Source organism: the organism of the source record quoted next, unplaced genomic scaffold (assembly GCF_019419815.1).
Source record: "Pyrus x bretschneideri cultivar Hongxiangsu unplaced genomic scaffold, Pyrus_bretschneideri_v1 Contig1, whole genome shotgun sequence".
Lineage (NCBI taxonomy): Eukaryota > Viridiplantae > Streptophyta > Magnoliopsida > Rosales > Rosaceae > Pyrus > Pyrus x bretschneideri.
The window spans coordinates 9,454,001-9,476,534 of record NW_025999390.1 but is presented as its reverse complement, the minus strand read 5'-3'; the positions used below and the strand labels follow the sequence as shown (position 1 = coordinate 9,476,534).

Here is a 22,534-nt window from a genome sequence, read left to right as displayed (position 1 = left end):
AACATTATAGGACTCGATGGTTATATCCTGAAAAGATGGGGGGCATTACGGGAATGTCAATGAACATACCATTTCTGAATTTTGGAACTTGATTCACTCTCTTTGGGCTTCTCAATTTGAATTCAATCCCCCTAAACTTTCAATTCATGTAATATCCTCAATTTTTGAGAAATTTTTTCAAGTTTCCAGTATTCAAGCAGTTACTTTACGTGTCATAATATATGCGGAGAGGTACGAAAAATTTATCATTTCCTTTATTTGTATTATGACATATAAAATACCGTTTGGAAACGTTGTTAAGCAAATCAAACATTCACAGCATGCGTTACAAAAGAAACATGTAAAAATAGTTGCATACTTGCATTCTTTGCAATGACAAAGAATAGGTATAAATTCAAAAATCCGAACGATCAAGCATATCTACTAGAGTCATCCTCCTCGGGAACCTTGGAGGCAGCCTCAAATACGTCGCATCTTCAATGTCAATTGGCAGATGTGTTGCCACAATCACTATCCCGCCTTTCTTCCTATGCTCTCCGATGATATACTCGAGCAGCCTTGTCCCCTCAGTGTCCAGTGCAACCGAAGGCTCGTCAAGCAACCAAATTGGCCTGTCAATTGCCAGCAGCCTCGCAAGCTGCAGCCTTTTCCGCTGTCCCATTGACAGCATTCTCGCTTTCTCCTTTGCCAGTCTCCCGAGCCCCATTAGCTCCAAAGCCGGCAGTGAATTCCCTTCCTTGCCTTCGAGAACTTCAAACCACTGAACATTGTCGAGAACTGTGAACTTCTCTTTCACCGCATCTTTAAGGGAGAGCCAGTTAAGTTGAAGCTTGTACTGGTGGAAAACTCCTGAGTCAGTGATGTCGTGCCCGTTCCACAGGACCTGACCAGCAGAAGGACGAGAAAATCCTGCTAACATACGCAGGAAGGTAGTCTTGCCCGAGCCATTAGTGCCCATCAGCACAAGTGCTCCACCATCGTGGACCGAGGCATTTACGTGTCTCAAGATTTGTTGGGCATTCCTCATGCAGGAGACATTGTTGAGAAGGAGACGGGGAAGCGGAGGCTTTCTGAGAGACATCAATGGGGTGTATGAAATAGAAAAATTACAACCAATCTGGAACTACGCAGAGGCCTTCTGAAGTGTGTATTATTTTGGTCGATGTTCAAAATCCCGTCGGCCAAACCAAGTTCCAACTAGTAGACAATGCAGGAAGTAGCTGGTAACTGTCATCAGAAAATTCCTGTTACCGAAAGTTTGAGGAAAAAATCAAAATGAGCATTTGAATCAACTATAAAACAAAAAGAAACATGATTCATCTCCAAGCTCAAGGTTTGTTCTTCCGTATTGGATTATAACCGAAAAAGGAAAAAAGATCAAATAATCTATAGCATAAGTTTGATGAATGATTTGATTTCGTATGTCACAGAACATAAATCAACAAGTAAGCTTATTTTCCTCCTATTCTTATCAAATGATAAGAAAATAACCATTTGTTCATAACAAATTAGTATTAATCCCCAGAGTTCAGATAGCATCCAAATAATACGCGGAACCATAAAAAACAAAGTGCAATTCGCATACCATCGAGTACACAGTGAAATCAAACATGGTGAAGCTATGCACAAGAGGCCTAGAAGCCTGAAACAGTTGAGTGACATAGATGGCCATTAGAAGCCTGACATCCTTACCCCTATGCACAATAGCTTCTCTCAGGGGCTCCAACTTCTTGGAAGCTTCAGCAGAAGAAGCCTGTTCCAAAGGCGACAAAGCACTAGCAGCTTTCTGCGAATCCAAGCATATACATATTACAAAACCAGCAAAACCCCAATGGTCAACTGAAATCACTACCCCGACGGAATGAACATATTCAAACACAAAAATCCACATTTAACAAGAACCCACAATTCCAATTCAATCATAGAATTATATAAATGATTCGAACACGAAAAAACACGAAAAATTGCTTACCCGGATCGATTTGACGGTGAAGTCCTTGTTTGAGCGGGTTTGGCGGCGGAGGTAGGTGCCAATTTCGGAGACGTGGGATTGTTTTCCTCTGTGTGGTGCGGCGGCGTGGGATTGTTCCTATTCTGTCTGAGTTTATGGACTGTTCATCTTTAATGGTTCGGCGTGAAAAGAAATCACAGGGGAGTGGGAGTGTGGGATTCTTGATGCCATTAGTATTTACAGTAAACTGTTGATTTTTACCTCAACTATCACATAACTTTTGATTTCTCCTTTGAATTTTTTAATTGAAAAATTAAGAACTTAAACTATTTTTGGTTGATTTACTCATGTTGTTAATTTTTCATTCATTCCATCTAAATTTCTGTTAAATGAAAGCATATGCACAAAATGCGAGGGTAGTTCAGTCACTTCATTTTTTTAAATAATTGAAAAATTTAGATTTCTAAAATATAAACCTATGCAAATATGTCTGATTCTATAATTTTTGTGTCTGAAGCTCTTGCGAAGTAACGCTTTTGTCCACAAAAGAGAGTCATGTGGTGTGCACGTGATAAAAGTTAACGTTAATTTGGATGAAATCTATTAAAACTAACGGTAGGGGGAAATCGGCAAAAAAAAAAAAAAGGTTTAAGTCCTTAATTTTTCAATTAAAAAGTTCATGGAGCAAATTGAAAATTAAGTAATAGTTCAAGGAGCAAATTGATAGTTTAGCCTTATTATTTATATCAACTACTCTCAAATTCATAGAAAAAATTTATGTTATTTAACACGGTATTTTCAAATCCATCAAAATTTTCTAATTTGACTACACTCGTAAAATTGACAATAAATTTTTTGTTTTTAAACGCTTATTAACAAGTTATTTTCAGCTTAAGTGGTTTTCATCTTTCATGCTAACTCATAATTCTTCCTCATCATTCAAAATCGTCATGCTATTGCAATGGATAATGTGGCATATTTCGTGTCCTGAAAGTATCAATAGTGTGGTGTAAATTTAGCGTGTTCGAGTCTTATGACATATAAATGATGTGGCATGTCTAATGACGTATAAATAGAAAAGATTCTCGTTGGATTATTTTTCTAGGATCCAACAATTATGTTTGTTTATTGTACATTATACGATCAGTTTTTATTAAGTATTATTTATATTTGAATTTTAAATTTTAAATGATTTCTGATCAGAGAAGTTACGATGAACAAACACAATTGCGGAATCCTTAAGAAAAAAATCCGGGTATGAATTGTGTGACTTGTACTAGTGTGGCCTGTTTCGAGTCTTATACGTTACGTATCAGAAATTGAAGTTTTGTATCAGAAACTAGATCGTTGTAATATTAGTCAAGGTCATCAATTTCCCATTAATTTTAGTAAGAAAAATGCTAGGGCTCAGCTCACAACTATTGAACTATTGATTCTTCTTCATACATATAATCTGAGAACCCAAAACTCAGGTAAAATATAAATTATTTTCTCGTCCGCAAATCAAAATTAACCTGTAATTTCCAATTTTTTACAACTGGGTTTCCATTAATCTGCGTAATAGCAAATGGGTGAAGAAAAAAAAATGCGACCTTTACAAAAATTTCACTGAAAAAACAAAAGACGACAGAAACAAGTTCAGAGAAGATAATGCGGAGGCTCGGATTGGTTAATATTGGTCAGGCGGCAGGGGAAAGGGAGGCAGCTGCCGTGGCTGCAACCAAAACACGGTTGCCTGTGAAGAGGACAAAACCGTCATTTCACAGGCCATTCCGGGTTGCCCCGCCACGAAAGCCGTCACCTTTCACCATGCACCGACTTCACACTCCGAAACAACGTCATCGTCACAGCCTCAAAGCATAAAAACCCACAAGAAAAAGAAGGAGAAAAGATAGATAAAGAGAGAGAGAGAGAGAGAGAGAGAGAGAGAGAGAGTAGTAGTAGTAGTAGTGAAGGTGGTGATGGTGGCGGGGGAGAAATCACAGGCTCTAAAAGGTCCAGAGGGAGCGGAGCCTCATTCTTTAATCGGAGTGTGAATGAAGCCCTAATTTTGAGGGCTACCTACATATTTATACTGCCTCTAGGTTTTTTGTTTTCCCTTTTTGCCCTCATATGTTGGACTGTATTGGAGGGTGTTTGCGTCATTTCATAACAACAGCCCAATACCCCTCAAGGCCCCAACTTCTGAGCTTCTTTCAATTTCCTCCATCTACTTCCAATTTAGTTATAAGCCTCCCTATTTTCTTAAATGTGCCAATTTGCCCCCTATTGTCAAGTTACTCGCATTTTCTTTCGGTTTTTCCCACTTGAACGGACAAAAAAATAATACCCCTCAAGTTTTCAGTTTACCTACAACCCTTCCTAGTTTTCTAAAACGTTTCAATTTGCTCCCTACTGTCAAGTTGATCATCTTTTGCGCCCTCGGCCACACTTGAATAGAGGGAAAAAAAAACGTTCAATTTGGATGGAAAATTGATAAATCTAACTGTAAATGCCAAATTGACACGTTGTTAAAGACTTGGGCTCATAACCAAATTAAAAGTCGAGAAGCAAGTCGAAATAAGATACTAAGTTCAAAGCACATTGCAAAAAGTTTCCCTTTTCTTGGGTGGAACTCAAAAATTTTGCCTTTTGGTTTTACATTAAGCATTGAAAAGAAGTGAAAGCAAAAGTGAATGATGTAATCAAATTGTCAAAAAAATATGAAGTCTCTGCAAAAAGAATGTTACAATTTACATGATCTCCTTTCCTCTCTGATGGAGTACAGATTTATGTACAACTTCTCCAGCTGATGTAACAATGTAGGTTTCCTGCAACCCGAAACAACGGAAGAATGAACATGTTGAACTCGATGGACAAATTGCCAAGGACTGCAAATTTTATCAAATAAAGCTTTGTAATGAAACAGCTAAAGAAATGAATGCTCACAATCTCTAATGAGCTGACTCTGTGGAGAAGAAACCCGTCTTTCAATTTCCTGCACAATCGGGCAGAGGGTGCTGCCATTTTGCCTGGGTTCCTGATGTTGCTCAGACTACTTAATCCGGTGCTGCTAGCGCAACCCTGCCCACTTAGGTATGCATTCTGTAGAATATAAAACGTGTACGGGTGAGGACTTAGAAGACGGATTTTGCATTTTACTTGGAACTGGTGCAGAAACATGGTATTAGTGAATACATAGAACTCTTTGTTCATACCACTTCAAATTTTGTAAAGTACTTCGTAGAGAATCGAAAACTTGCTTTGCTTCCATTCTTTCCTCAACATCTTCACAAGTAGCCAGCGGATGAAATCCAACGACTATGCGCCTATATGAAAATACAGCCAGTTAGCGACTGGAATATTAGTTACCATTTGATGGTGCCATATCTGAGATACTGCAGCAATTCCAGTTCATGTAAGCATCAGAAAGGAAAATTAGTGTCAGAGTTTCATTGCCAATACTACAGTAACTTCTAAACAGAAACAATATGACTCATGAACATTCGCAATTTCTTCAAGCTTCGTTGTGTTTCTGAAATATCACTAGCACGTAAGAACAGAAAGTGAAGAACAGAAGAGGTTAATCACAAACTGCAGGGCCATACAATAATTAATTTTACCAGTTACTACCGGTTGTCTCCAGTGTCCTTCTCAGCCAATGTAACTGAGTGTTTCCAACTTCATTTAATGAACCCACAGTCAAATTCTTCACGTTAAAAAAATTCAAAATCAAAGGATGTAGTGAGTTATTAGACAGACAAACACATTGAAAGCTAAAATGAAACATGATTGGATAGATTAAACCGAAAAACAAATTAGAACATACCAGTAATAATCCAGTATCCACCACAATGACATCCAAGGTCTTCTCGCAAGGTAACTTAATCATCTTTTGGAAGTAACCTCTGCCTTTTCCTTCTGAAACTCGGGTGGTGTACCTGCAAGTGCAAAATCAACGGTGCAAACAGCACAGCTGAATCTGAGATAAAAAATTAAAAAAAAATTACAGCATTATGTAAAATATTGCATGGAGGACGGTGTACCAGGGAACCTTCAGTGATGAGAAATGCCGGGTACCCTGTAAAGTGAATATATCCAGCATTGTTACCAACAGTTGAAGCCTTAGAAAGGAACATGTTCCTAGCCTTAATCTATCAACTTTATCTATTCGTGTAAAGTACAAAGATATACTTCACGATTAGACCTGTTATATCATGATTCCTACGATATCTTTCTTTCACGCAACCAGTTTCATGCTTCAATAATTCCGAAAAAGGCTTTGCAGCACAAAAGTTTGCGAAGAGAAGAACAACCTTACATTCTGCATGAGCGGATCATCTTCCCCAAGATTGCTAATGTCCACCACAAACTCTGCCTTGTACTTCTTGGCCACCTTCTCCATCTTCACCAACAGGAAGAAGCACAATTAAACAACGTAAATACTGTCAGTCCCCTATTCCTTTCACTTAAAGAAACACAAAACCAAAGGTTAATACTAAGAATCAAACCCGACAACACATTTCTACCGACAGCCTTAAATTCTTGGACTCCATTGGTACATAGCAAATGAAAAATTAGAACCGGTAAGCCACTGCCTACACACGAACAAGTAGATGTGCTTCTCGCATTTTACAGACGGCATTAGACCAAAGGCAAGGGTGAATACAAGATTCCTCAGCAAACAAGAACATAGTATTTACTGTAAACCAAACAAAAAAAACGACATAGGATTTACTCCCACAGAAACAGATTAAACATTCTGCTACTTTTGGTTGCTCAACAAACACAGTTTTGAATTTCACATACATCAAAACTTGAAGCCAATGAATATCCTCATATTTTCTAACAAGAACGAAATCGAATACATAGATACAACTTTCTACAAATTTGTAATGAAAATAACACTTTTTCCACTGAAGAGGACGTTAATAAAACACGCTTTACTGCCCCTTTATCGAAAAAGTTCAAATTTTATTTGCGATTTGTAAAAAGTTCTATTTATGCGCGTTTCCCAATAAGGAGCATTGAAATTCCAGTAAGCAAAGAAAGTGACCTGTTTGAGAAGATGGGTCTGTCGGGTGGGAGGCCGGAATCCTCCCCCGACGCTGATGAAGTAAATATCCAGCGGCCTCGTCTCACTTCTGCCATGGCGGACAGAGCTCCAAGGCTGACCCAGCTGAAAAGCAAGGTAGAGACAAAAGCAGAGACACACCTGCGTTACCACTGTAGGAACCCAACTGGGTTTTTTCCCCATTGGTTAAAGAGAGAGAGGAGCGAGAGACGCCCAAAATCTCGCTGAAAGCTGTACTTGCAGATCTGAATGGCACGGTGGTCCAGAGCGTAGGATACTCGTACTCCGCGTGTTATTGGTGAGGTACAATATTGTTTGACGAGTGTGCTGACTGCAGCAGCGCACATGTTACTGTTTAAGTTTGTCGATCGGTAGTCCAATTACTGGGAGAAGGATTCTGTCGTATGAGTGAACGCACGCTTAGAATTCGGATTAAAAGCGACATAACGGTTATGGTTAAATGATGTTAATATTTTATATTAATATTTTTATAAAAAATAAAGATAAAATAAAGATGTAAAAGAAAAGGATGGAAGGAGATGGAAAGAGAGTGGGTGAGAAGCATAATCTCTATTATTGACCACGTCTGATATTAATTATTACCTTTCATAGTCCTCAAGCGTTCGAATTTCCAATCGGTACGTTTGGATCATGCTTTGGTGGGCCCATTAAGTGGCCATCAAATCATAACGTCATGTATATAGGCTTTCATGATGTTTTTTTTTTTGTTCCTGGCCAAATGTTTTATATTTTTAAATAGGAAGTATTATTAGCATTTCAAAAATTTCATTCTACATTTTTGTATTTTTTTCTTAATATAGAAAGTTTGGAGTGTAGAATGACATTTTTGGAGTGTTAATAACAATTCCCTTTTAAATACCTTTCATGCAAGCCTTCACGCGCACGAAAAAGATATTTTTTGAATCACGATGTGCTAGCACGATTTAAACGTTTTAAATGTATTTATATGAGTAAATTGACAAAAAAAAAAAAAGTCAAATATTTGAAGTAAATGAATAATCTTAGATCATGCTAGAAAAAACTCCTCATAAACCAATTAAAGCAGCTGAATTCACGTAATAAAATCGGTCTTTATAGAATTAACATTAAGAATAGAGAAAATAATATTTAATAAAAAATTGATTGAATCATATTATTAATTGCCTATTGTGAGGCTAAGCACATCCCCTTAGTGGAGATAATATTGTTTGTTAAAAAAAAAAATCATTTGACAATTAATTTAATCACATTATTATTTGTGTGCGAAATACCTTTTTTTATAACCAGCATTACACGCCTCTTAAGATGTTTTGAACGTGTTTAAAAATAAAATAATATTTAATAAACAACCGATTGAATTACATTATTACTATCCTATTGTGAGGCTTAGCCCACCCCTCTCCCTTAATGTAGATAATATCATTTGTTAAAAAAAAAAAAAAAAACAATCATTTGACTAATAATTTAATGTAATTTAATCACATTATTATTCGCATGTGAAAGAACTATTTTATAACCTGCATTACACATCTTTTAAGATGTTTTGAACGTGTTTAAAAATAGAGAAAATAATATTTAATAAACAACTGATTAAATCACATTATTGCTAGCCCATTGTGAGGCTACCCACTCTCTCATCCTTAGTGAAGATAATATCGTTTGTTAAAAAAAAAAAAACAAAACAATCATTTGACAACTAATTTAATTACATTATTATTTGCATGCGAACGACTTTTTTTTTTAACCAGCATTACACACCTCTTAAGATGTTTGAACGTGTTTAAAATAGAGAAAATAATATTTAATAAACAACTGATTGAATCACATTATTGCTAGCCCATCATGAGGCTAAGCCCACTCCCTCCCCTTAGTGTAGATAATATCGTTTGTTAAAAAAAAAAAAAACAATCATTTGACAACTAATTTAATCACATTATTATCTGCATGCGAATAATATTTTTTATAACCAACATTATACGACTCTTAAGATATTTTGAATGTGTTTAAAAATAGAGAAATTGAATCGTATTATTGCTAGCTTATTGTGATGTACTAATTAAAAAAACAAACAAACAAAAGTATGCATTATTTTAGAATGCTTTGAAGTTCTTTGTATTGGAGGTATTTTTGTTTGAATATTTTTATTGAAACTTGATGACACCAAAGTAACCATTCACCTTTTCATTAGCTTTATATATAGATATCCGAATTTTAGTTACGTTCAATGGAATATCTTCGAATTTCACTCTAATTTTTATTAGATTAGATCATCACTCATATAAAAGAATTTACCTTTTTTGTTTTTTTGAAGTTGATAAAAAATACTTTGGTGTAATTTGAAACGCAATGCCCGGAAAGTTGTTTGTTTTCAAGGAAAGTTGTTTGTTTTCAAGTCAAGCCCCATATCCTTTTTTATTTTTTTCTTTTTTTCTAATTATGTTGGCATAAGAAGGAAGGGGAGTGCCAAGAAACAACGTTGCCTCTTCTCCAATATTAGTTTGAAATACAATCATAATAAAACTTCGAGTGTCGACAAATTCTTAAGACGCAACTATATGAATCATTCCAGTAGCTTACAAAGATATTGGAGAAATACAAATTAAACATCAGATCTAAACGTAGACACACATGCTTTTATTCACTTGAGCTACAACCCACTTGTGGGGATGTTATATTAGTTGGAGAAGATGGAAATTGTTGATATCAGATGGTCACACAAACGTAAAAGAAGAGATTTGTGGAATAACTAACAAAACAGATAACTATTCAATTTGTGTGTTGTTACATTAACTTTCTAGTAATCCGATGTTTCTTAAACTCACCTGTTCCAAAAATACAAATAGGCTTCAAATGTTGTGTGTACTATCGATCTCACCACCATTTTTCTTATCTTTAAAGCTAAAAGAAAGGCGTAAAAGGGTGAAAAACTTCGATCAAGATATGCTAATCAAGTTACAGTATACAGATAGTAAGTTCTAACATCTCCAACCAATGGAAATCCGCCTCTTCGCATCGGTTCTTCAATCTCGTTATATTCATCTGTGAAGCTCAACCTGTGAGGCGTGCTTCCGATGGCAGTTGGATTCTTCACATATCCCGTACACAGCATTTGCCAGGTCCGGTAGATGACCCTCGGAGCATGCCACATAAAAACCTGAGCATCAAAATTAGAAATAGTTGCTAAAGCAATCCTGTGCCACCATCAGTGGCCAGTTCAATGTTACAATCAACAGTATGTACAAACAAACGCATTGTAAGTATGCTGCGGCAGCATGGTTACAAGATGATAATTGCTGCAGAGCAGAGGTACACAGGCTTCTACGATTGCAAAAACAAGTTCAATGATTGCACCGCCGGGATGTTTGAATTTAATAATTAGGCCAAGCGTAACTTCTCCCAAACGACAGTGATTCAGCCAGCTAACCTTAAGTTCCGTATTTGCAGATTCAGTTACTGATCCACCTTCTTTTCCTAGCTGGCCGTTCTGGTTTGATCTCCGACTCCACAGGAGTCTGAGTCTGAGTTTGAGTCTCGCTATTGGTGGAAGGTGGCACATCATTCTCCACCTTTTTTATTGCCACTGGTTCTTTTTCACTTGGCATCGGAAGCTTGAAACGCTCACTTCTTTTCTTCAACTTCTCGACTGTGTCCAGGTGTCGCTCCTCCAATGGTTTTGCATCAGCATCGAGTGGTTTTGTGTCTGAGTCCTTGATATCCTGATCACTGGCATCCTTCTCCTCGGCCATTGATTGTTGATTATCAACAGCCTCAACTGGCTTGGAAGATTCCTCTGGAACTCTACTGTTATCTGAGGATCCTCTGTTGTTGATCCTATCAAGCTCTTTGAGCTTCAATGATGATTTATTGCTGATACCGAAATCCCTCTCCTTATGGCTTGTCCAGCGTTCTAATTTGGAGCGCCCTTTTTTGGAATCCTGTTGTTCATCATCAGAGGACGCATCTTCTTTATGCCTTTTGGAAGAGTGGACGCTGCTGTGGGATTTCCTCACCGGTTCCTTGCACATGGGTGCCTTTCAAGCCCTAGAGGGGCAAAAGAGAGGAAACATTCTACATTAATCAACTAGGGTCATGTACAAAGGATAAAAACTGACTATGAATAACAAGAATTCTGCATGAAAATTCCATGATTAGGAGGTAATTTGTCATCAAGAAATATAAATGCTGCTCTACTTGTTAGTGCTTTATCCAACTGCAGTATGCCACATGATGCGGACAAGCCAAACCCCTCCATACGACTACGACCCTACACTGGTTGAAGCACAAACCTCATTTGAACAGGGAAAGTTAGCATAGAAACTCAAACGCAGCTAAAACATTACTACTGGTCTCAACAAAGTGTACCAAATCATTAAATATGCGATCATTGCTGACCATCCAAATACCCGTTATTCGTGTGAAAGCAGCCACTAAGTAGGAGAAGATATGAATACAATCTTCTGATTTTAGCTCTTGTAAGTAAAAGAGGAAATGGAAAGCTGAACCCACAATCCAGATGTGAAACATGAAGGAGAACAGGACCAAACCAGTGAAAGTCAAGTTTGTAAATGCTCAGAATATAAAATCTATTTAATATTGGAATTTAATTGGTATGACAAAGAAAAAGAATTGGGATTTGACAAGAACTCCAAAATCAAGCTTGCATTGCACCCTATATACATTATTTTTCAAGGGGAAAAAAAAAACAATACAAGAATTAAGAGGGAAAAACAAAACAAGAGAACTGATGTCAAGAACATACCATCTCCTTATTCTGACCACTTTGATCTTCTTGACGTCTCTTGGAAGTGATGCTGTTATTAGCAATCACAGATTCTTTAGTCTTCCTTGAACTTTCTTTATGTTTTCTGTCATGGACCTTTTGGCTGTCAGCACGCTCATTACGAGTACTTGATCTCTCCTTTCCAGATCTTTTCTGATCATTAGTTATTTGATTTCCACGTCCATGAACATCGTCACGTCCCTTATGATGCGAGCTTTCTTCCTCAACCCTATCTCTCCTTTTAGATGGTTCACTGTGCCGCACAGTCTCTTTATATTGGTGCTCCTTATCAGAGCCTTTGTTCTCCTCCTTTGCCCTAGTATGGCCAACCCATGCTTTATCTTCTGCACCACGGCCACCCCTTATAGCAACTCGTCCTTCATCTCTTTCGCGCTTGGGTATATTTTCCTCATGGGATTGTTTGACCCTAGGCCACTCCTCCCTCTCTCTTTGCCTGTCACCTCTCTCCCTTTGCGACCAGCTGTCATCTTTGTGCCTAACAGAGTGCAGATCATCAACATTTTCTCTAACTCTCTGCTGCTCGTCTCTCTTACGTGGATCCAGAATTTCATCCCTTTCACGCTTTCGGCGAGTGGTATTATCTCTGTGGCCATGCAAAAAATCTTCTTTATCTATATGGTCTCTCTTTATATATTCCTCATCTTTCCTTCTCTTGCCATGGTAATCTTCCACGTGTTCATACCTGCCCTTCAAACTACCCTCTCTTTCCCTGAGTCGTGAACCAACATCCTTATCATGATAAGCCCTATAGCTGCCATTGTCCAACTGTTTTCTTGACTGCAGATGTTCATCTTTGTCACTCCTGTCACTTTCTCGACCCTTACTCCTGTGCCTGGATCCCATTTCATCACCATGTTCTCTCTTCCTTGTTTCTTCAGGCCTGATCCTTCTGCTATAAGGATCATCTTCTCTCTGTTGCCATGCTCCATCAAGATTCTCCCTCTCCTTTCGCCTATGAAGGCCATCATTTTTCAATTGCAACTGATGTGCAGAGCTAGGATCCCAGTCCCTATAAGGGTAAGAGCCTTCCCTCCCTTTTACTACCACGTGACTTCTATCTGGTTCCTGTCTACCATCACGGTTTTTCCTCTGGAACCCCTGTTCATTCTCATCAAGATGCCTCTTGATGCCCCCCATATGCATTGAACGTCCTTGAATGACTTCCTCTTCGACCCCATCCCTCCACTTCTGATAATCCCTGCTGCTTCCTGATCTTGCTTTGCTGTTGTCACTACTTCTTGCAGCCTTCAAGTCCTCTCCATCATCAAGCTCTTCGTCAGCAGAATGTTCGACTCTTGAAACTAATTTTTTATGCTTCGGAGGCTCATCTTGCAGGGCATCATTTTCAGCAACCGTAGCCGTTTCCTCCTTTCCCATTTCAGAGCTTCCATCAGCCAGCACAGGCTCATCCTGGTCACTATCTCTATACTCAGCACTTGACTCAGCGTGCAGCCCTATTTGTGACAGGTGATGATGTCCCTGGACTGCGTTTACCATCCACACTTTCAATTGATTCTTCCTTCTGATTTTCAAGGTAATTCTTGTCTCTTGTATTTTGACTAGGAGCCACATGAGGAGATCCATCACGTGCTCTTAGTTGTGTTTTCCTGTATTCATAAGGAGAGAGTTAAAAAGGCATTCATGAAGTTTGGACTCCAAAGCTGTAAAAAAATCAATTTTGTATGGCTCAACACCATAAAAGCTTATAATATGAAGTGACGCGTTCATGTACTTCCATGAATACATTGTTATCTGGTTCCCAGATTTGACTACAAACGGAGAGAACATCCTATTGATTTTAAACAGTTTTTATTTTTGTGACCACAACAAAAAGGGGATTGGTGCTCTTATAGTTGGCGGCATAATTGGTATTATCCGACCCAGAATATCATATCAGTATGTTGCAAGGTCATTTTTTTTTTTAAATAATCCTATTCTAGAAGTCTATATGGGTGATAATTTTCAACACAACAAACAAAAAGTTATCTTATTACCTTTCCTGATAACTAGGCGTCTCACCCCCAGAACCAGTATATGGGACTGGAACATCAGGAGGGAAGGGCAGGTTTCCTTTTTCTTCTGGTATGTCATCGTGGAAAGGCATTTTTCTTCCTACCAACTCCCTCTTTCTATCGTTATAAGCCTGGGGCAAACCATCAAAGTACTCACTCTCAACCTGTGCAAGGTGTCCTTCACCTCTACCAAAACCCTCTCTTGGGTGATCATTTTCAGCTCCGTCTGGGATACCATTTCCTGCAGAGGAAGCATCATCTAAAGAGTCCTGCAAGACAATCTGTTTACAGAATATCAAGAAGTTAACTTATATTGCACATCCAAAAATACGATAAAAACTTCCAACAATAGGATCAGCAAAGTAAATGACGGCTTCAAATAGTACCTCAATGATCGCATCTGAATCACGAACCCGAGGTGGTCGGGTATCAATCGAGGGGAGACGCTCACCAAAACCACCTTCCACCTGAATTGCTCTTCCAGTTGGCTGGCAAGAAGTTGATTTGATCACTAACTTTTTTTTATTTGACTTTATTTAGCTAATGAGTTTGGAAACTAGCATATCCTCTATCAGGTCAACAAGAGCTAGCATTATTATGGAGCTTGTACAACATGCACAGATCAAGAGGATGAACAGCATGAAATAAAAGGCAAGACATCATTTTATAGTAGAATAAAATAAAATAAAAGACCTCATGAAACCAGCTATACATACAATAGGAGGACGCAGACGAGCAGTTCCTTTTACTAAATCACTTTGGACAACATCTGACTTCCCAGGGTTTGCATTTTCAGGAGGAAGTTCGTGAATACCAGTTGCCGCTGCAAGCTCTGGGGGCAGATCTGGATCATACTCCTGTGATGATGACAGTAACAGGTAAACTTTACTCTTTTAATTTTACCTATACAAGGTTGCTAAGAATAAATATTTAAAAACTGAAAAATCCAATGGATTTTCTAGAGGTACATAATCACTTTATTACCTGTTCTGTTCGTCCACTTTCGTAAACACGAATTTTGCTTTGCATGGTGGACTCCAAGCGAAGCAGTTCCTGCAAATTTAAAATATAGGGGCACTTATAGCCTTCCCTCTCATACAATAGACAAAATGCTTTAGAGTTTATTGTTACCAGCTGTTTGCAATAATCTTTCCAGCTATCTTCATTTAAGCCAAAGTTGAAAAAGTCCGATGTATCAACACCAGGATATTTCCAAGGTTTTTCCTCAAAACCATCAATGTCGACATCAAATATGGTCCTGCAACACATAAGCAGTTCCAGAAAACAATACTGAACAAAACCAACTTACCAAATGGTTACACTAACACATGACACTCAAAATAATAGAACGCAGACAGGAGGCATAGAGCATACACAGACAAACTGCATCGCCCATTGCACTCTAGTAACACATAAATAATGAAGAAATCAAAGAGGTCCAAAACAAAAATATTGTATTCACTTCAGCATGCTTTTAACATATCTAACCCTAAATGTTTCCAACCCAAAACAAAAGGAGAACAAAACATGACAGTATGGCACTATCATAGAACTACAAAAATGAAGCCAACTGTATTGATAACTAAAATGATGAAGATTACTTGTGTGAAGGAAGTGTGAACTCCAGTCCACCACCGAAACCACGACCTCCCGTATTGTTGCCCCAGCCAGGCGTACCAAAGCCTGAATGAAAGTTCTTCTGCAGAGGAGTGCCATCCCTCATTCCTGTTGGTCTCCAGTCACCTCTACCTCGGCCAGGTACAGGACCCATGTTTAAAAGTGGACGAACTTGACCTGGGACTCCTCCAGGGCCAGAAGTAGTTGGCCCAGGCATTGGCACAGCACCAGGTCTTACGTACTGCATAACAAGAAACCATATTTAGGTAAGAAATAGAGCATTACCGTTAACAAACTACTAGCATGAAAACTGTTCCTTATGTTGAAGATGAGATACAAAATCACAAAATGAGTTATGGTCGTCTATAAGAAAAGAGGAAGTCAAGTGCTATCACAAAACCTACATTATAGGAATGAGTAGCAATCATGCTTCTCCATGTTAACGATTGGAAAATTCCCTAATCTAGAATAAAAGAAGCACGGAAATTCTTCTTCACTAGGTAATACATTCAAAGAACAACTCTAGAAAGATCTTATTCACTGTAAGTGGTGGGAACAACATGCACAGCGTACAAGACTGCTAGCAACCAGAGTTTCAAGCAGTAGGTGCTTTTGTATATGGGAAGGTTTCACTATGAACTCGTTAATAGAATATATATATATATATATATAACGTGAAACATAGCTTAATAACTGCACCGTTTACTACAGCAAGATTGAAAAGGGCAGACATTAGAGAGCAATGAGGACATACTACGTCTAACGTTCTTGGGGTATAAACAAATCTCATCAATTGCAAAAATTTTGAAGTAAATTTTCATAAGAAAATTCAGAAATCCGTTAATGATATGTCTCCACAGTTAACTATCATTGTAACTCCTTAATCGCTAAGCTTTGTAATTATTGTGCCACAGGCCACGCTGTAGTTAATGTGCCTCAGCTAGGCAACGCTACAGAATCCAGCACGTGGAACCTAAATTCTACATATCAGCATTAAAGCGGCCGCACGTGATAATCAAGGGTTGATGATGGTGAAGAAATCTGAGGACTGGAGTTGCAAAGGTTTGTTAGACAAAAAGCGTTGATCAACGAATTGGCTATTGGAGCAATATTTCTCGAAAAGAGTAAATGTAAATAGCATGCTTAGTCCTCAATAATTTTTCTAAGAAAAATTAAAATTTATAAAGGAGGGTATCACTGCAGTTGTCCCCCACAGCTAAGCCTATTGAGAAGTTAATATCCAGCTAATTAATCATGACGGTAAAACCCAGCTAATTAAAACTCAAATGTTTTGATAAAGACTATCCGAGAAAATGAACAGATTTGATTCTGTCCTGAGTAGTTACACTAAACTACAGTGACTTCCTCAAGTTTTCAAGTATCGTCTATCGAGGTAAATACCAGAATTCTGAAAACACATTCAAATTATAAATTTTCACTTCAATGGATTATCAACAATATATTCACATTGTACAAATCGTTACAAAGCATAAGTTACAATTATAATCTCTCATCATAGAAAGGGGACTTTACAAAGACCCCAAATACATAAAGTTCACTACTTTAATCAACATATTATCAAAACTAAACTAACCTTAAACTGAGAATGAAATGGATGATACCCATGACTGCTATACCCAACTTTTGGGGGCACAACCACGCTGCCGGCACCAGTCTTCCCGGCTTCACCCATCTCCTTCCTCTCGCCTTCCACTGTCTGCGTGCTCTCTTCACCCCACTCTTGGTCGTCCATTGGCTGGTTCGGTTCACCATCAGCCACAATAACGAGCCCGTCATCGTCATCTTCATCTTCCCCATTCCACCTCTCTCCATAGCCATAGGCCCGTGGTTGTTATCATTCAACACTATCTGCAAATCGTCGTCGCTATCGTCGCTGTCCCAATCATCTTCGCCTCTCTCACCATCTCTTCTTGAACCTTCTGGGTTGCCGATATTCACCGCAGCACCAGTGACCGTAAAGGTATCTGATAGCCCGGGAATCACCGGGTCCAAACCCATAGCATCAGCTCCATTGTTAGCCTCCTCGATGTCGAAATTCACATCCTTGTCCATCAAATCCAAATCTTTACCACCAATATTCAAATCCACGGAATTGACTTTCGGCAATTCGACATCTTTAGCCTCCAAAACCCTAGACCCGCCAGCCGGAGCGGCATCTCTAGCCGAATTGGTGGGAACAGAGGCGGCGGGAGCTAGGGTTTGGGAATTGGACGGGTGAGAAACAGAGGGATTAGAGTGAGGAGCTGCGAAAAGGATCTCGTCCTCTTCGTCGGGGACGTTGACATCGATCGGACGGTGGAAAGATTGGGGTGCGGCGGAGGATCGGTGGGGCTGCGGCGCAGATGATGATGATGGTTGGGACGATTCAAAGGGTCGAAGAACGTCTGTGTAGAGATCTCCGAATTCGTCGTCGTCTTCCATCGGAGAGGAGGAAGCTTTAGAGAGAGAAAGTGTGTTTTAGAGAGAGAACGAGAGGGAGGAGAGGGTTTTGAGGTCTGCAAAGAGCCAAAGGAGTGAAGCAATGGCCAATGTGTTCAAACTCAAAGCATTGCTTTTTATGTGTTTTACCTTCCTTTTTTTTTTTTCCAATTTGTTTTGGATTCCAAAAATTCTAATTCTCAAAGGGTATTTATTATTTATTTTCAAGAGCTTTAATTAAAAGAGCTTCGCACAATCTCTTAATTTGATAATTTGTTAATAAAAAGGAGAAACGGTTTTTGTACGTTATTATTTTGTTATGCACATTCATGTTTATTTTTGTTTTTCGATTTTAGTTTCACTTATTAAATTAAAAAAATTAGAAATTATTATTTCTTAAAATGTTTGAAGATTTGATTTCCCCCTATAAGTTACTTTCTTGAAAAAAATAACAAACCCATATTGTCCTCTTTTAAATTACTTTCTTAAAAAAAAAATGATGATAACAATCAAGACACGGCAGAAGAAAAATAAAAAATGTGTTGAAATTAATTTTTAATAATTTTTTTCTGAGAATTTTCTTTTCTCTTTTAAATCAAGGGACTGACTGTGTAGTATGAGTCTATGAGATATGGGCTGCCAATTGGGATGTCTTTCTGTTATTGGTGGGTTAACTAATAGATATGTGTTGTGTTGTGGCAATTTTGGGTTGGTTTGGGTTGAACAAACTTTTGAGAAGTGTTGTGTACTTTTGTTGTTGGGCACTTTTTTGGGTTGGTTTGAAAGTTTTCTGGTGGTGTGCTGGGTGGGTTACAACCAAGTCCAACCCCTTCCCCTTTTCTTGCAAATTTTCATACGATGACATAAGTCGATGAATTTTACATCTAAACAATAAAATTGAGGTTGTTCTGATTTTGTAGTTCCTAATGTTTTCAATATGGTTCTTCATTTGAACATTTGTAATTCAGTACTTGAAAAACAAGAATCAAATCAAGTAAGGATGACTAGTTAAATCGATTCTTTTCTTTCTTTTTTTCACTTTGTACATCTCTAAATCAAACGCCGTCGATTATTTTGATCCTTACGTCAAAAGCTCTTTTAAATAAGAAATAACAATGAGCCAAATTTATTTGACAAAAATCGAGGGTATTTTTGCTATTTTTTCTTATTTAACAATTATTTTTTACAAAATGACTAAAATGATTGATAATTGACAAATTCAATAACTTTAAATCTCAGAAGCCAAAGTGCAAAATACTTTTTTTCTCTCTTGTTACACTGACTAGTTTAATGTTAATTGTTTGAACATTTATCATATAATTTTTCAAAAATAAAAAATAAGGAGGAGAGCGTGGAAGCTGCCGGTCCAGACCGGCACTGAAAAGCAGCGAGTCGATCGAATACACAGAGGAAGGGAGAGTTGTGTACAAGTTGTGCTTCCGAAAATCCGATCCGCAAACACCACCAACTCTGCTTCTTCGAATTTCTTCAAATCCGGAGGAAAAAAAAAAAAAAAAAAGAAGAGTCGGGGAAGCATGATTGGAGTAGGGAAGATCAAGCAATACTCCAATGTCCTCGACAAGCCCCTCAGCAAGGGCAAACAGGAGGTCCCTTCTCTCTCTCTCTCTCTCTCTCTCTCTCTCTAGTTTATGCTAAGCTTGATCAGATTACCTTAATCTTCGACAAATGGCTGCATTTTATTGGATCTATGTATGTTACTACTGTGATTTGGGGAAAAATTAATCAAAATCGTAAGTAAAGTCTTTAAATTACATTAGTTTCCAAGTGTTATGCTGCAATTATGCTCAAGCCGACCTCAAATCCGAGTTCTGAGCACATGGGTCTTTTGGTTTGTCGAATTCTACGTGACTTGTGATCTGGGCAATTTGGTTCAGGTTATTCACTTACTTTGGATTTTTTGAGTTTTGTTGATTTTAGCATTTGATGTTTTTTTCAGGTTAGTTTGAGTGCGTTTGCGTTCTTGTTTTCGGAGCTCGTTCAGTACAATCAGACGCAGGTTGACAACATTGCCGAGTTAGAACGAAGGTGATTTGAATTACCAGTGTATTCGATATATTGTTATGTGCTCATCATGCACATTTCAAATTTGGTTACTATTAGGGTTCTGTTAGGTTCATAAGGAAAATGTTATCCGAAAATGAACTTGTGAGCTCACTTAGATTAGCTGGGTGTGCAACTCTAGGCGGTAAGTGATGACAAAATGTTATGGTCCAGAATCGCTTGGTTTACTTAATATTGCCAGTTTCTTCTGCAATCTAGCAAAATCACAGAGATGGTTTGGAAGAAGAATTAGAATGAAAAAAAGGGTCTTGAGGCGGTGAGAGTCACAATTTCTATTGGCAAAGACAATTTTGTCCCTTTCAGCTCTACAGTGACTTCTATTGAAATTCTAATACGTGAATGTTAGAAACCGAAATTCAGTAATATTTTATGTAAACTGGAGCAGGCTGGAGGATGCAGGATATGCTGTTGGGGCTCGAGTTCTGGAGCTTCTTTGCCATAGGGATAAGGTATGACTTCTCGTTGAGCAGAAATATCCATTACTATAATTTTTGTAATCACGATAATAAGATACCGTTACTTCATTTGGCACTAAGTGAGAAATATGTGGTTTTGGTCTGTGTACATATTGGATGCATATGATGGAATTGGATTCTTCTACATACTGCAAGCTCAAATTACGCAACAAATGTTTTCAGTTGTGGTTATAAACTAATCCCTAGGCAGGAGAAGAAATTATGAATTTTTATTGGTGCTCTGTGCTGATCATTCGGAGTTTGGATATAGCATTGTTATCCTGATGTTTTGGAGCCTAGAACCCTAATGGTCCAAATTCATAACAAATTATATGCGTTTGTGGATTTGGATCTATTTCTGGCATGGATGCTTAATGTTATATTGATGGTTCTTTGGTGGTACAGGGAAACAGGAGGGAGACACGGTTGCTAGGTATCCTGTCTTTTGTGCATAGCACAGTGTGGAAGGTGTTATTTGGAAAGGTGAGTGCTTTTGCTTAGCCTTCTTTTATCTTTTCCATGTTCATGGAGTTTAATGGCTTAGCCTTCTTTTATCTTTTCCATGTTCATGGAGTTTAATGGCTGAAATACAACACAATGTACTTAAAGTTAGGAACTACGCTAACTGCCTTATGGTACCCGAAAATTAGGTAGCTGACTCCCTTGAGAAAGGCACTGAACATGAAGATGAGTACATGATTAGTGAGAAGGAGCTCCTTGTGAACAGGTAACAGTTTATGCAATGACGATATTTCTACTTTGCTGTTGCAGTTAGCCGGACCTGCAGGTTTTGGTTAATCCCCAGCTAATACACCATTTTTGGATTGTAGATTTATTTCGATTCCAAAAGACATGGGAACCTTTAATTGTGGAGCATTTGTCGCTGGAATTGTAAGGGTAAGTGCAATGGTACTTTGTTGCTTGTTAATTGAAATACCTGCCGCTTATAAGGTATGAACGGCATTTCCTTTTCTCTGAAGGGAGTTTTGGATGGTGCTGGTTTCCCAGCTGTGGTAACAGCGCATTTTGTACCAGTGGAGGGACAGCAACGGCCTCGAACAACCATTTTAATTAAGTTTGCTGAAGAGGTGACTTATTATCCTTTTGTTTTCCACTTTGTTAGATCTGATGTTCTAATTTTGTCTTCGTACTCTAATCTTCTTGTCTTTTTCCCTCTCCAAGGTACTAAGAAGAGAAGCAAGGTTAGGTTGATGTACGTGACAAGATTATCTCATTTTTGTTGTCCTAGTGGTTCTCCGTAATACCACGAAGAAAGTTGAGACTTCAAGATGGATTATCAAGCTAGTGAGATTTTCACCGGTAAACTGATCGGTCGAACTTGTGGCAATTCAATTGCTTTAATTCACTGTGTAAGCTATATGGCGCAATGCTGATTTGAAAGTAGTACTGTTGTAAGTGTGATTTTATCTAAACATGGAGAGAAGTAGAGAGAAGAAAACAGTTATTTACCACAAATTATGTTGTTTATAGAAACTCAAATGAATGATAGGTTTCCTTGGCCTTCTAAACACTTTTTGAGACATTTTTTTGTCAAATTGTAGATTTAGGTTACGTCAGTTGGTTATATCAGTGCGGCTACCTTCTTTCCCGTGATTTTGAACTCTGTTCATCTTTTTAATAGATTAGAGTAGTTTAGAACAACCTCTCATGTGAGAAAATTTACTTAATTGACAAGGAGAAACAAACACTGGTTTCACCAAACCTGATCCCCGGACTCTCACCATGTATTTTGCGTCGGTATCCAAGCCAACAGGATCCTCTCTGGATCCTCTTTATGAGGATTTTGGAGATCCGTGAATCATGTTCGTTAATTGTATATCGTACGGTCAGTTTTCGTTAGAAACTATTTATGTTCATTTTTAAATAAAAAAATTTAGAATGATTTCTGACAACACAATGTATGATGAACAGACATAATTCAAGGATTTCCGGGATCCTCACAAAGAGGATTTAGATTCGTATCCAAGTGGAGGCACTTTGGAATTGAGCTCTCCTTCAAATGGAACAATATCAAATATTTGGCGTTGTTATAATAGGCAAAAGTTTGAGAGATAACCTTTGCTAGTGACAAAAGCAAAACGGATGCAATGTATCACATTGTTT

At 38.1% G+C, this 22,534-nt stretch overlaps 4 protein-coding genes across 12 annotated transcripts; 1 reads left to right on the top strand and 3 right to left on the bottom strand.

The window, feature by feature from the left end:
* Positions 1–230: 230 nt before the first annotated feature.
* Positions 231–2,164, bottom strand: LOC103949103 (ABC transporter I family member 1). 4 transcript variants are annotated; one of them, XM_009360201.3, is made up of 3 exons: positions 1,973–2,164; positions 1,586–1,786; positions 231–1,244 (listed from the first exon to the last, which is right to left on the bottom strand). In XM_009360201.3, exon 3 carries the CDS (start codon positions 1,079–1,081, stop codon positions 395–397), a length of 687 nt encoding a protein of 228 aa, XP_009358476.2. In that variant the 5' UTR covers positions 1,082–1,244; positions 1,586–1,786; positions 1,973–2,164; the 3' UTR covers positions 231–394. The 4 variants fall into 4 exon arrangements, with proteins under 4 accessions (XP_009358476.2, XP_009358477.2, XP_009358475.2 ...); XM_009360202.3 differs by having other exon boundaries at positions 231–1,227; XM_009360200.2 differs by having other exon boundaries at positions 1,693–1,786.
* Positions 2,165–4,534: 2,370 nt separating this feature from the next.
* Positions 4,535–7,440, bottom strand: LOC103949104. 6 transcript variants are annotated; one of them, XM_009360203.3, is made up of 8 exons: positions 6,987–7,436; positions 6,252–6,335; positions 5,977–6,011; positions 5,760–5,871; positions 5,554–5,639; positions 5,149–5,259; positions 4,880–5,035; positions 4,535–4,761 (listed from the first exon to the last, which is right to left on the bottom strand). In XM_009360203.3, coding segments are annotated over exons 1-7 (630 nt in total). In that variant the 5' UTR covers positions 7,188–7,436; the 3' UTR covers positions 4,535–4,761; positions 4,880–5,034. The 6 variants fall into 6 exon arrangements, with proteins under 6 accessions (XP_009358478.2, XP_048440427.1, XP_048440433.1 ...); XM_048584470.1 differs by adding an exon at positions 6,442–6,632 and having other exon boundaries at positions 5,554–5,871; positions 6,987–7,128; XM_048584476.1 differs by having other exon boundaries at positions 5,149–5,611; positions 6,987–7,440.
* A 2,307-nt stretch (positions 7,441–9,747) lies between these two features.
* LOC103949191 (FIP1[V]-like protein) lies at positions 9,748–17,997 on the bottom strand. The gene is given in 12 exon segments (XM_048584461.1): positions 9,748–10,990; positions 10,992–11,045; positions 11,764–13,248; positions 13,250–13,412; positions 13,800–14,098; positions 14,204–14,305; positions 14,534–14,674; positions 14,802–14,870; positions 14,949–15,075; positions 15,419–15,675; positions 17,029–17,270; positions 17,273–17,997. Coding segments are annotated over 12 exon segments (4,083 nt in total). The 5' UTR covers positions 17,877–17,997; the 3' UTR covers positions 9,748–10,450.
* Positions 17,998–19,213: 1,216 nt separating this feature from the next.
* On the top strand, positions 19,214–21,951 carry LOC103949190 (trafficking protein particle complex subunit 5). Its single transcript, XM_048584454.1, has 8 exons — positions 19,214–19,480; positions 19,831–19,919; positions 20,341–20,404; positions 20,816–20,893; positions 21,061–21,137; positions 21,241–21,307; positions 21,391–21,498; positions 21,593–21,951. Exons 1-8 carry the CDS (start codon positions 19,409–19,411, stop codon positions 21,620–21,622), a joined length of 585 nt encoding a protein of 194 aa, XP_048440411.1. The 5' UTR covers positions 19,214–19,408; the 3' UTR covers positions 21,623–21,951.
* Positions 21,952–22,534: the final 583 nt, after the last annotated feature.

Bases quoted from the DNA above. Each gene is read 5' to 3' on its own strand.
- LOC103949104 (XM_048584465.1), bottom strand. From the start codon at position 7,187: ATGGGGAAAAAACCCAGTTGGGTTCCTACAGTGGTAACGCAGGTGTGT. The intron at 5,872-5,976 runs GTACACCGTCCT...TTGCACTTGCAG, and splicing joins TCATCACTGAAGGTTCCCTG to GTACACCACCCGAGTTTCAG. The intron at 5,260-5,553 runs GTAAAATTAATT...ATTTTCATATAG, and splicing joins GAGACAACCGGTAGTAACTG to GCGCATAGTCGTTGGATTTC.
- LOC103949103 (XM_009360201.3), bottom strand. From the start codon at position 1,081: ATGTCTCTCAGAAAGCCTCCGCTTCCCCGTCTCCTTCTCAACAATGTC.
- LOC103949190 (XM_048584454.1), top strand. From the start codon at position 19,409: ATGATTGGAGTAGGGAAGATCAAGCAATACTCCAATGTCCTCGACAAG. The intron at 20,405-20,815 runs GTATGACTTCTC...TTGGTGGTACAG, and splicing joins TTCTTTGCCATAGGGATAAG to GGAAACAGGAGGGAGACACG. The intron at 21,138-21,240 runs GTAACAGTTTAT...TTTGGATTGTAG, and splicing joins AAGGAGCTCCTTGTGAACAG to ATTTATTTCGATTCCAAAAG.